This window comes from Eretmochelys imbricata, chromosome 3 (assembly GCF_965152235.1).
Source record: "Eretmochelys imbricata isolate rEreImb1 chromosome 3, rEreImb1.hap1, whole genome shotgun sequence".
Classification (NCBI taxonomy): Eukaryota; Metazoa; Chordata; order Testudines; family Cheloniidae; genus Eretmochelys; species Eretmochelys imbricata.
The window spans coordinates 117,178,357-117,191,659 of record NC_135574.1 but is presented as its reverse complement, the minus strand read 5'-3'; the positions used below and the strand labels follow the sequence as shown (position 1 = coordinate 117,191,659).

The window sequence follows — 13,303 nt, the reverse complement described above, 5'->3', positions numbered from 1 at the left end:
TCAGTGACCTCCTTGGACTCAGCGGGATGCTCCTCATTTCCAGTGATCCCATTCCTTGTCTTGTTCAAAGCCGAAATCCCATGCCAGGTCAACAATGGTGACGGCGGATCAGCTGCAAGCCTAGGCATTGGCAGTCTTCCTCCCAGTAGAATCTCCAAAGTCCTCCCTCTTGGGTATGCCTTCCTGGGAGTAAGAGCTGGTTTGCACTCAGCCAAGACCCTCATCCTCATTGCTGGACTATGCTGTGCTGTTTGGTTCTGGAGGACTTTAATGTGCATCGGGACCTTTTATGCTGTGTAGCCAAATCCCTTGACATACAAGCAGAGTTTCTCAAAGAGAACACACCCAAACTAGTAGATATTCTATAGCCCAATGTCCCTGTGAGAGTGGCCCTCCCAATTAATGATGCACTCCTCGAGCCAGCGACCTCTGGAGTACACCGGCCTTGGTACTGCTGGTGGCTTAGTATATGGAAAAGTGCTATTTTGTTCCCATGATTTGAGGGGTTCTATTTCCGCCTGGCCCTGAATTCCCTGATCATAATGGCAGTAAACAACTGGGCCTGACAGGGTAGGTTTAAGTCTGCACTGTGACAGGGTCAGGCCAGATGGCTATAGGAGAGTAATAGAAGGCAGATATATTAGCCCCAGGCTAAGTAGGTCCCTTTTCCCTGGGTATGGTAACAGGGAAAGTTCCAGAACAAACAGGAACCTTCTGGAGACGATTAAGCCAGGCTGATTAGAACACCTGCAGCCAATCAAGAAGCTGCTAGACTCAATTAAGGCAGGCTAATCAGGGCACCTGGGTTTTAAAAAGGAGCTCACTTCAGTTTGTGGTGTGCGTGTGAGGAGCTGGGAGCAAGAGGCACTAGGAGCTGAGAGTGAGAACGCGGACTGTTGGAGGACTGAGGTGTACAAGCATTATCAGACACCAGGAGGAAGGTCCTATGGTGAGGATAAAGAAGGTGTTGGGAGGAGGCTATGGGGAAGTAGCCCAGGGAGTTGTAGCAGTCACACAGCTGTTCCAGGAGGCACTCTAGACAGCTGCATTCCACAGGGCCCTGGGCTGGAACCCAGAGTAGAGGGCGGGCCCAGGTTCCCCCCAAACCTCCCAACTCCTGGTCAGACATAGGAGGACTTGACCTGGACTGTGGGTTCAGAAAAACGGCCAAGCTGAGGGCTGCTGTGAAGCTCCAAGGCGAGCAAATCTGCCAGTAAGCGCAAGACCCACCAAGGTAGAGCAGGAACTTTGTCACAACACTCAATGACAGAGACTCGGAGCGGTTGGATCTTTTGGGCAGTAAGATCTATACCTCCTCATCCCTACAGATGAGGATTGCTAATCAACAAGCTTTGCTGTCCAAGTATGATTCCTCAGTTGAACAGCCATATCTAAAGTCAAAGACCAGTTGCCCAATGTCTTGCATGAGGAAGTTCGTGCGTTTGTTGTGGAAGGCTGCTTGGTGGCCAAAATGTCTCTGCAGTCTGCCTTTGACATTATGGACACCTGGTCATGGCCTCGGCAGTAACTATGAGATGGGCTTCCTGGTTGCAGAACTCTGGGATTGGTTTGGAAGTCCAGCAGACCATCGAGGACTTGCTTTTTGACAGCCAAGTTTTGTTTTGTTCTTGGATAAGACAATGACACTCTACACTCCTTTAAGGTTTCCAGGGCTACCTTGCAGTCCTTAGGAGTTTACATGCTGTTTGCACAAAAACACCACTATAGGGTGCAGCAGCAGCAACATTATCGCCTGCAGCAATCCTTTTTGCAACCTTTCCCTCTGAAACAGTGGGACGCAGAGGAAGCAGTTGGTCTCAGGCTTTGGACAGTCCACACACACTCCCTTGGTGCTGGCTAAGCACCTATTTTGACTCCTTAGTCCAGAGCAATGGCCCAGTCATTACTCTGCCCTCTCTTGGGACTCAATTACCTCCGACAGCAGGGTCCTAGACACAGTCAGATCGGGCTACAATCCTGTTCCTCTCCTTGCTCTCTTTCCACCCCCACCTTCATCCCCAAACCCTCCATCCCTCTTCAGGGACCCCTCTCACAAGACATTGCTCATCAAGTAGGTCAGCTCTCTGTTGACATTAGGAGCAATAGAGGAAGTTCTGCAGGAACACTGGGCAACAGCTCTTTCTCCCAGTATTTCCTGATGTTGAAACTGAAGAGCAGGATGAGAGACCTATTTTTGACCTTCGCGGCCTCAACAAATTAATCAAGTACATGAGATTCCACATGGCCATTCTATTGGCTATCCTTCCCGTGCTGTCTCAGAACAACTGGTACGCTGCTTTGGATCTTCAGGATGATTATGTTCATGTGGTAATTCTATGGAGCCACAGGAGGTTTCTCTGTTTTGTGGTAGGAGAATGTTACTTTCTGTATATGGTTTTCCCGTTTGGGGTCTCTTCTTCCCCTCGAGTCTTCACCAAATGCATGGTGGTGATCATGGCATATCTCAGGAGAAAGGGAATCCTCAATTTCCTGTACCTCGATGACTGGTTACTGATGGGTGGCTCCAGAGAGGAGGTTCTAGCCCACATCGACACCACATAGTGTTTGCTTGACCGTCTGGGACTCATTTTAAACACCACAAAGTCAACCTTGGTTCTACTCAAGAAATCAAGTTAGATTTTATGAGGTCGAGGGTGTTCCTGCCAGCCAACTGCTTCCAAGCATTTCAATGGCTCTGACTCAGTCTAAAGCCTCAGCCCTCCATGACAGTCCGCTTGTGTCTGAGCCTGTTGGGTCATGTGACCGCTTGCATGCAAGTGGTCCGGTTTGTCAGGCTGTGCCTTCGCCCTCTTCAGATGTGGCTCAGGATGGTTTATTGCCCTGCTTTGCATATCCTGGATAGGTTGGTTCGCTGTCTTTCAGTAGTCCTAGATTCCTTGTGCTGGTGGGAGTCCCCACACCATGTGTGCTAAGGAGTCTCCTTCACTCGGCCATTGCCAACCAAGTCAGTGGTTCCCTTCTGGATGTGGGGAGGAAGGGATGGACATCTGGACTCATTGAGGGTGCAGGGTCTGTGGTCAGGATAGGAAGCCTCACTCCATAACATGTTGGAACTTTTGGGCCATCTACAATACATGTTGTGACTTCCAGGACCACATCAGAAACTCAGTGGTTCACATACTCACCGACGAAACCATCGCGATGTAATATGTGAACAAACAAGGGGAAGTGCATTCCGTGTTACTCTTCCTCTAGGGATCAACTTGTGACAATTTTGTATTGAAGACATCACTACGGTAGCAGTCCACTTGTTGGGGGTGCAAAGTTGTTGTCTTGTGGACCACCTCAGCAGGGTTTTTTCCCTAAGTCATGAGTGGTCTCTGAAGGAGAGTGTCTTCTAGGTCATCTTTGCAACATGGGGCATCCCCACGATCTACCTGTTTGTGAGAAAGGAAAACAGAAAGTGACTAGTATTCTGCTCTTGACGGGGCCTCAGCAGAGGCACTCTCACAAATATCTTCCACTGCAGCTGGTGGTCAACTCTTCTGTACACCATTACACCTATTCTGATCATTCCTCAGGTCCATCCTCCAGCTTAAGGTGGACTGGGCCAAGTTCATCCTTATTGCTCCAGCACAGCTGAGACAGTGCTGGTTCTCAGATCTCCTTGCTCTGTTATTCAACTTCCGCACTGTCTCCATCCTGACCCTTGTCACTCAGAACCACAGCTGGACCCTGCATCCTGTGATCAGCTTCCTGCATATTGTGCAATGGCTGTGGCATGGATGAATGAAGAGGAAGAGCAGTGTTCGGAGGCCGTCCAACAAATCTACTCAAAAGTAGGAGGAAGTCCTGCACTCGGACGGCCTACTTAGTGAAATGGAAGAGGTTCTTGGTGTGGTCCTTGGCCCATAGAACTCAAACAATAGGGGCTTTCATCCAGGACTTCTTAGAGTACCCGTTACATCTTCAGAAATCGTCCCTGTGCTCAGTTCACTGAGAATGCATTTGGCAGCAATATCAGTGTTTCATCCCCCCTATTCAAGGGAATTTTTTTTTCTTCTAATGCCATGGTAATGAGATTTCTGAAGGGGCTTCTCCACTTGCGTCCTTTGGTCCAAGAGCCAATTCCCTTGTTGGACCTAAACATGGTTCATTTGGCTCTGATGGGCTCTCCATTTGAGCCCCTTGCACCCTACCCACTTCCCCTCCTGTCTCAGAAAACTGTGTTCCCGTTAGCCTTTGCTTCGGCAAGAAGGATGTGAGAGTCGCAGGCCCTAATAGCGGAGTTGCCTTATGCTCAGTTCTTGAAGGGCAAGGTAACGTTGTGACCACACCCAAAGTTTTTTTATCTAAGATGGTCTCTTTCATCTAAATCAGCCGATGGTATTTACCTGTGTTTTTTCCCTAAACTGCACTCTTCCCCCGAGGAACAGCGCCTCCATAGTCTGGACATCAGGTGATGTCTAGCCTTTTATCTAGACAGGACTAAACCATTTTATGTCATATGCGCACCTCATGAAGGGGAAAATAGTTCTGCACAGACCATCTCTAGATTGATAATATCCTGTATCAAGACTGTCTGAGATGGCATCGGCTTTGCTTCGTCAGCAGATACGGGCTCTCTCCACGAGAGCGCAAGTGACATGGATAGCGTTCCTCAGTGACCATTTTCCAGCTGGACACTTGTAGGGCAGCCTAGTGGTCACTCATAGGTATGTTTACAGACCATTATGCTATTATCACATCTTCCGGAGCAGATGCACACCTCAGAAGGGCAGTCCTGCGATCCCTATTTCAGTAGACTTCGAGCCTGCCTCCAGATTGGGGTACTGCTTGTGAGCCGCCTATGTAGATTACATGTTGGCATCTACTCGAAGAAGAAGAAGAAACGGTTACTTATGGTAACTGATTTTTCATGATGCAGATATATATTCCACAACCCTCCCTCTGTCCAATCTGCACCTGCATCTCCTCATGGGCTTTCAGTATGAAGGAACTGAGGGGGGTTGGGGTGGTGCTGCCTCACAGAGCCAGGCTTGGGGCCACAGTCATGAGGCTCAAGTCCCACCCCTTTATGGGTACTGCTAGGCAAGAGTGTCTGTCTCCAGCATGCTGGGTGCGCACTCACCTACATGGAATAGATGTTTGCATCACATCTCAAAAACTCAGTTACAGTAAGTAACCTTTTCTTGCTGTGGTATCACGAAGAAGGAAAGGTGATCTCTGTGGTAGTCAGAGATCAAACCATTTGTTGGCTTTCTAGATCAATCTGAAACTTCAGAGAAATCAACTGGTGCAGCTTTTATATTTATCCCTTTGGGAAATACAACCTGATAAATGAGCAAGCGCTTGGTGCACGAGCAACTTCCAAATGGGTTTCAAGGTGTAGCTTTATGTAAACTGGATACTAGTGATCTACCCACAAGGTGACAAAACAATGGATAGCTGTGGAAAGATCTTCATCGAAAGTAAAGAATACAATCTCCTTGCTAAGGAAAGATTAAAACACTCCTTATAATCTCTGCTGCACTAGGAGGTTGTGAAACTGAGTAAGAGGTGGCAGGGCAAACCTTCCAAATAGTGGGGCAAAAATATTCCATGCTTTTCTTCCTCTACCCTAACAGTGTTACCTACATTGTCTGATATCTTGTTCTCGTCCATGCCCTTTAGACATAAAGTAAATTGTTCAACCATGCCAATGGGTTGAATGAAATTATATTTCTTCAGCATACTGAAGACATCCATCATTGTCCCTACATCAGCAATAACTTCTGTAGTCTCATATACACATTGAATAGTCTATTTCGACAATGAGTTCCACAGTGTAAAATATGGTAACTCTCTGATTATAGGGTTGGCTTCTTCTGGTGGGTAGTAGGAGATGCTGGAGAAGATAATTTCAAAAATATCTTACAGGTATTATATTGCTTTAATTTCAGACCAGTCCTCCACCAACTACAACTCAGTCACCAGAAAGCACCATGGATACCTCGATGAAGAAAGAGAAGCCAGCCATCCTGGACCTCTATATACCTCCACCACCAGCTGTTCCATATTCTCCTCGGTATGCAGATAAGCATGCACTACTGAATAAAAAGTTCCTTTTTATCAGACTTCTCTATGCTGGCTTGCCTGCAAAACTCAGTGCAAATTACCTTGAGGAAATTGCAGATCTTGCAGATTTTCTCTGGGCTTAGTAAATGCATAAGCCACTAAGTACTTCTTATTGTTGGAGAAAACAATTGTGTACAGTTTTAGAAAATCACTGTGTGCTACATAGAGCAGAGTTGCCCAAAAAACTTTAATGGGTGTTATTCTGGCATGTGAAAAACCACTGAGTAGCAAAAATAGCCATACTTAATCCTTTTCATGACATACTTTTTTCCGATGTTCTGTTCTGATCAGCTTCAATAACTACTTGGAAGAATTTTATGATTGAACACAACCGATTTTAAATTTGTTAGACACAAAGAACCCTAAAACTCAGGAGTACTCTAGGCAGAGTAAAAGAATCAGTTGGCAGGCTGTATTTTTGTCTTTGAGGATCTCAATCCATAGTAAAATTCAGACGTAGTCACATGAAGGGAGACAGAGAGAGAGAGAGAGAGAGAGATCAGGTGGTTGAGATCATGCTAGCTTTAGGCTGTTCCAAATCATTGGTGATCTGACCTACCTAGTCTCCCCTCCCATGGTAATTTTCCTGAGAAGGTGCTGGGTGCTCAGCACTTCTGAAAGTCAGGTGACTTGTCCATAAATACGAAACATAAATGTAAATAAATATGTATTTAGCAACCTAACTGAGATATTCAGGTTTTTAAAACATTGGTCTTTAGTGCTAAAATTTGTCGACTAGATATGCTTTGACTAGCATTTTTAAACAGTTTTTACTATGAGGCTCTGCAGTGCTTTTAAAAAGCCCTTTTAAGTTTTTTTAGGACCAGAATAGCAAATCTAAGCCCAACTGTGTGCACCTTGAATAAGTGTGTGTAGGGATAGAGTTGGAATTAGGGGGTGGGGGTTTATAAAACTTGGACACCCCTCCTGGACGGGGCAGGGAAAGGCAGTAGATAGTTGTATGTTGGTTTTGTTCCCTTAAGGAAGTAAACGTGGGAAGCTTTTGGCATCTGGAAGCAGGAGAGAGGGTGCCCACTTCCTTTTATATTTTGTATCCTGTTGTCATTTCTCTCCTCCCACCCTTAGTGTGAAGAGAACCATGGGCATTTGCCCAGCCTGTCTCAGTTGCCTCTTGCATATGCTGGTGACATAGCTGAGCTCTCTGTAGGCTAGACACTCGCTTCAGTTCTGTGTGGCTCTGATCTGAATTCCCATAGATATGACTGTACATGTGTCTCTTGGGCCCCATAGAAGCCTGGATAGGCCTGGAATTATATGAGTGAGGATGGGGGGGGCCCCTAAGGTGCATATATACTCAGAGCCTGCTGTCTGTCTCATGCTGGTTGCCAGCTCCTTCAAATAATCATATTATAGTGGGTGTAAAAAGTGGGTCAGATCACGGTTGTGGGGTGGTGTGTGTGTGTTTTTTTAGAATTAAACAGATGCTTCTGGTTTTCATGAACATATGGTCACTCTAGGAAGGGAAGTTCATGCAGAAACCACCCTAGAACATGTGAAAATCTAATTGGAGTATTTTTTTTTTTTTTATAATTAAAAACTCTAAGAGAATCATACTTTGGTAAGTGGGCAGGGAAGGTGATATACTCCCATTGGCTAATATCATTTGTAATGACTGAAATGCCAAACCTCCCAAATAGGGATATGCACCCAAAACTGAAAAAAAAATTAAGAACATCATTATTTTAACCAGCACTTTTCCCTTCAAAGAATTGTTAGTGCATTCACTAGAGAACCACAGTATCCAAAGTACTTGGCAACCCCGAGGGCCACATCGGGGTTGCAAAACTATATGGAGGGCCAGGTAGGGAAGGCTGTGCTTCCCCAAACAGCCTGGCCCCCACCCGCTATCTGCCCCCTCCCACATCCCATGCCCTGACTGCCCCCCTCAGAATCCCTGACCCATCCAAGCCCCCGCTCCTTGTCCCCTGACTGCCCCCTCCTGGGACCCTCGCCCCCTGACTGCCCCCCGGGACCCCAACCTCTTTCCAACCCCCCCCCCCCCTCCTCCCTGTCCCCTGACTGCCCAAACCCCTATCCACACCCCTGAGAGGCCCCCTGGGACTCCTATGCCTATCCAACCCCGCCGCTCCCTGGCCCCTGACTGCCCCAACCCCTATCCACACCCCTGTGAGGCCCCCTGGGACTCCTATGCCTATCCAACCCCGCCGCTCCCTGGCCCCTGACTGCCGCCCTGGGACTCCCCGCCCCCTTACCATGCTGGAGCCAGCCACACTGCTGTGCTGGCGGCGTGGCGCAGCACGCCCAGGCTGCGGGGGAGGGGGGACACTGGCGGAGGAGCCGGGGACTAGCCTCCCCGGCCAGGAGCTCAGGGGCTGGGCAGGATGGTCCCTCGGGCCGGATGTGGCACGTGGGCCGTAGTTTGCCCACCTCTGAGCTAGAATGATCATTCTGGGCTCATGACTACAGTATAAAATACCTTTCACATTGCTAATTGAGGCAAATGTCCTTTCAGGGATGAGAAGGAGTGTCTCGTTTATGGAGGAGGTAATAAACCTAAGCAGCCGTTACCTGGCTCCAAGGGCGCAGAGTCTCCTAATTCTTTCCTCGATCAGGAAAGCCGAAGGCGAAGGTTTACTATTGCGGATTCTGATCAGTTGCCTGGATATCCCATGGAAGCAAATATACTGCCAACAAAGATGAGAGAAAAAACACAGTCTTATGGTGAGTTCATGCCTCTCTTTATTGTTGCTATTCAAGATTTAAATGCTTGGGTGGGTGTGGATTTTTTGTGAGAGTATGAGAACTGCTCGCTGAATTTTAAAGGTAATCTGAGGAAAACATAAACAACAGAATTCTAAGTTTGAATCCACTTATTCATTTCACTAAAAATTAAACCCTGTTGTTCATTACTTTAATGACTGGCATCAAAGCCCAGCTGGATGAGATCAGATTTTGGTTTACCGTTTGTGCATCGGTTGTAACTTTTGGTGGTCAGTTATAGTAGAGTTGGAGATAAGCATTTTGTGTGGTTGTCAGATCTCCTCATAATGCTTCCTTGTTTTAAAAGCAAAAAATTATCTTGAAATAATTTGTTCCCACAACACTGTGATGAGATAAATGGAGATGAGATAATGTTCTCCTAAACTTAACAGTACATTCCTCTTATAACCTTCTCCATGTTGCCCTTAGGAAAACCTCGTCCTCTGTCAATGCCTGCAGATGGGAGCTGGCTGGGAGCTGCAGATCCTTTCTTGAGGCCCCGAGCACAAGGAAGAAAAGGCAAGACTATTAAAACAAACAAAAACTTCCTTCAATCAGGAGATGAATTGGGAGGAAAAAAATCTTAAATTTAGGAATAAAGGATTGCTGTTTGCAGATCAGATGTTCAGCGCTGATGTCACTGTTTTATGCTTTAAGTATTAATAACACGAGGCAGTGGTTGGACAACTCAGGCTTAGTTTGCATTGAGACCAAAACCTTTGTTGTTCTGTCTTGCAGTTGACTTAAGCATCTGAGATGGGTTGGACTGATTAGGGCAGATTTGTACTTGTATATGTTTCTGCTTTCTACTAACGGCTGTTCCATTTCCCACATACCCTTCGCGTCCCTCCCACATCTGTCCCGTGAATGTTGAGGACTAAGCTGTTTCTTGATCAGAGCTTTTATGTTTGTTCAATCTGTAGTAGGGGCTGGTTTTGAAGCAAGCTAGAAGCAGAGCTTTCCAGGAATTATCCCCACTACAACTATTGCTAGTGTCCAGCACTAGAAGCTTGACGCTCTTAGAAAGTGGTTGGGATGAGAGGCACGATTTAGCCAAGTGATTGCAGAGAGAGGAGACCAGGCGAAAGGAAAGGGAGAGAAAACCAGGAATGCTATAGACAATGCTTATCTCACGAGAGACAGTGCATCATTGTCAGACAGACAAGAAGCACTTCCTCCAGAAGTGCCAATTCAAGCTTCAGCAAACGTCAAGGTAAGAAATCCAAAACAAAATTGGGTCATCAGGACTCTTCTAAAATTTTGGACCCAGGTTTTTTGTTGCTAATGGGACATGGTCCCATTTGAACAATTTTTTTTTTTTTAAATGAAGCCAGGAGAAAATCAAATTTCTTTTAACATGTACTCATGCTGGCAAAACTGATTAGCGATTATGCATGAGCACTTGACCTGCTTGGCAATTGGGAGGTCAATTAGGAGGTGAGGGATCCTAAAGCAGCATGCACAGAATGGCAGAGAAACTTAGTATGATGGTGTTGGATACTAGCTTTCTGGTTCATATTGTTTCTCTGAAGTTCAGGTACTGTAGTGATGGGGTTGTATAAGAACCTGTGCAGAATAGGAAAGCAGACAGGATGACTATTGTTACGTGTTCTTGAAGTCAGTTACAGAAGACTATGTGCATTTCCAAGAAAGGTCATTGCAATATAGAGAAGCTCCTTTGAGGTTTGCAAAATGCTGAAAACTGACTAATTAGCCAATCCAACAGAATGATCAGCAGGTGGCAGGGCTGCTTTTTGTTTAGATTTTAGGAGGTTTTTAAATGTACCTGAACTGTTAGTACAATATAAATGTGCAATCAGAAATAAAGAGCTTAAATTTATATTTTCAAAATACTTGATTTCCAGTGTCCAGACAGAATATTGTGGCTTTAAGAGGGTTACAGCGAGTCAGGAGTAGGTGCATGTTCAACTTGTCATTCAACAGTATGAAAACAATGTTTTCAGTCACCGAACATGCATCATCATGGTTTTCACTCATGTGAAATGTTGCTTTACAGCAGGTTTGCGTGTTTGAGTCTTCCAATTAACCTCCAAACTCTGTTCCGTGCTTATCAATTTTATTTTGTTTTGGGTATTGAATAACCTTGCCGCACTTTTATTGGCTAAGTGTGCGCAGATAGGGCAGGTGGTTGGATGCCAGCACTCCTAGGTTCTGTCACTGACTTCATGGTCTAAACATGGGAAAGTCACTTGAATCCTCCATGGACCGCAATTTACCCATCTGTAAAATGCAAATAATAATTATTCACCTCATAAGCACGCTTTTTGTGCCTTAATTGGTATTTGTATCATGCCTTGAGATCCTCTCAATAGGTATAAAAAAGCAAGATGGTTACTTAATAATGAATTGTAGAGGCAAAAACTACAAAGATTTCCACCTTCTGTTTTACTGCAGGTGAAGATGTCCTCTGCAGGTACTTCAGTAATGAGAGGATACCCCCAATCATTGAAGAAAGTTCCTCCTCGCAGCAGCATTTTGCAAGGCCAGTGGCTGACAGGCAGTTAGTGAGGGGCGCAGACTACATTAGAGGCAGCAGGTGCTTTGTGAATACAGATCTTCATAACAGTGCAACCATCCCTTTCCAGGAGGAAGGAGCTAAAAAACTCTCTGTTACATCACCTACAAAATCTTCCTCCACAGAGCCCTCACTACTGGTCAGTTGGATCACAAGACTTAAACTGTTGACTCACTGATTGTTTAATGGAATGTGTTCTCATCTTCTGTTACCAAGTGCCTTTGTTTCTCAGTCAGACTTCTTGCTTTTCAGCTACAGTATTACATAGTGACTGATGTGTTGATCTATTCCTGGAGAGTTGTACACACCTCCCCTTTTTTGTGTGTGATTTTTGATGGCTCTAATGTACTGGAACAGAGAGGATTGGATAACGTGAGATGGAAGTGGGATAAAGGTCTAGTTTCTTTTTCCTGCCCCAAAGTTGAGGGAATTCATTCCTCTGGAAACAAGTAAGGATCCAGTGAATCAGAGGTCACATCTGATCTGAAATCCGTATGACCTGTGCAGAAGCAATCGTTGCATTACAATGAGGTCCAGTGGCACTTCATTTGCTAAAATGCTCTGATGCTGCGCAACCTACTGGGTTGCCGAAAACATAGGGCTCAGCGAAAATCCAGAGCTGTTCTCCTGACCAGAAAGGCAAGAGGGGAAACATCTATTTTGTATAATAATGTGGGGTTGTGGCAAGTACTGCTGCAGCTTTAACTTTGTAAGGAATAAAGGTAGCTTCTTCTCTGTGATAACCAGAGAACTGTGTTAGGAATATATTAAACCTGGTTTATAATCCAGTTATTGAGATCTCAGTACAGGCAAACTAGTGTTCTCTGACTTGCTGCAGTGCTCATCCATAAAGATGTGGATTGCTACAACATGCCAAGGAAGTGCATCTCTAGAGGTGGTAAAAGAAATGATTTTTTTCCTTCATTGTTTAAGAATGATTTGCTGTTAACCAAAGTATCCATATAAAAACAAACCCTGCTGGTTTTATGGAACCTCTACAGTGGTTCAGTTTTTGAATGGATAGATCTGTGTTTTCAGAAAGAAAAATATGCTGTGATACATTACAGTAGTAAGACACCTGGCTATTTTTAAATGTAGCTCCAGTTTTTCACCTTTAAAAGTCTCAAGCAGCATCTGGTTTTTGGGAAGGGGAAAAAAGCTTGTAAAATTGTGGTTATTAAAGAATCTTTGTTTAAAACTGAATGTACAAGAGGTTGTTAGTATGCAAAAAAGTGTTTAATTTAAGTGTTAAATATAGCTGTATATTTTTTTTATTCTTAACCAGATGTAGTTTGTACATTCCTATCTACAGCACTGTGCACTAATTAACCAGTGCCAAAAAACAAATACTGTCATGTTCTCCATTCCATCAACTGCCAAATGCTGCACTGGGTGATCTTGCAGTAATGACAGTCTCCTGTGTTCCATCTACATTAAAGAAAAGAAAAACACTTTAACAGTTTTTAAAGTCTTTGTCTGTACTGTGGATTTTAGCATGTTGGGGCACTGCCCTGACTATGTTATGACATAGCACGGTTTTGCCTATGTGACCAAGCTGATGTTACGAAAATGTTATGGAACTCTGTTATGGCCCTCTGGAGACCAGGTGGTTAAATTCAGCTCTCTGGTAAGCTAGTGCAACTCTGACTTCAATGGTGATTTGTACGAGGGTGGAATTTGTCCCTAGAGCTGTAACCCCATTCTGTAACACGGTTATAACACAGTTTGGCCCCATCTTCATAGACATGACCGTACCACATTATAATAGTGAGGGCACTACTCTCCTCCAGCATGACAGAATTGGTAGTGCAGACAAGGCCAACTGAGTTCCAGCTGCGTGGATGTGGCGGAGCCGAGTGCAGAAACTGCTCTGGTATAAATAGATCTAGGCAATGAACGCTGTGTGTCAGAAGCCACTTACAACATAGTCCGGCCCTGTGCACACAG

General features: G+C 45.2%; 1 protein-coding gene across 1 annotated transcript in view; it reads left to right on the top strand.

Annotated features, from left to right (window-relative positions):
- CNKSR3 (CNKSR family member 3) overlaps nt 1-12,807 on the top strand; it is a 99,446-nt gene extending 86,639 nt beyond the window's left edge. Inside the window, exons 10-13 of the mRNA XM_077813223.1 lie at nt 5,904-6,028; nt 8,573-8,781; nt 9,250-9,339; nt 11,236-12,807. Coding sequence (XP_077669349.1) covers nt 5,904-6,028; nt 8,573-8,781; nt 9,250-9,339; nt 11,236-11,534 — 723 coding nt within the window. The 3' untranslated portion in view covers nt 11,535-12,807. The remainder of the gene's footprint in view (nt 1-5,903; nt 6,029-8,572; nt 8,782-9,249; nt 9,340-11,235) is intronic.
- The last annotated feature ends 496 nt before the right edge of the window (nt 12,808-13,303 follow it).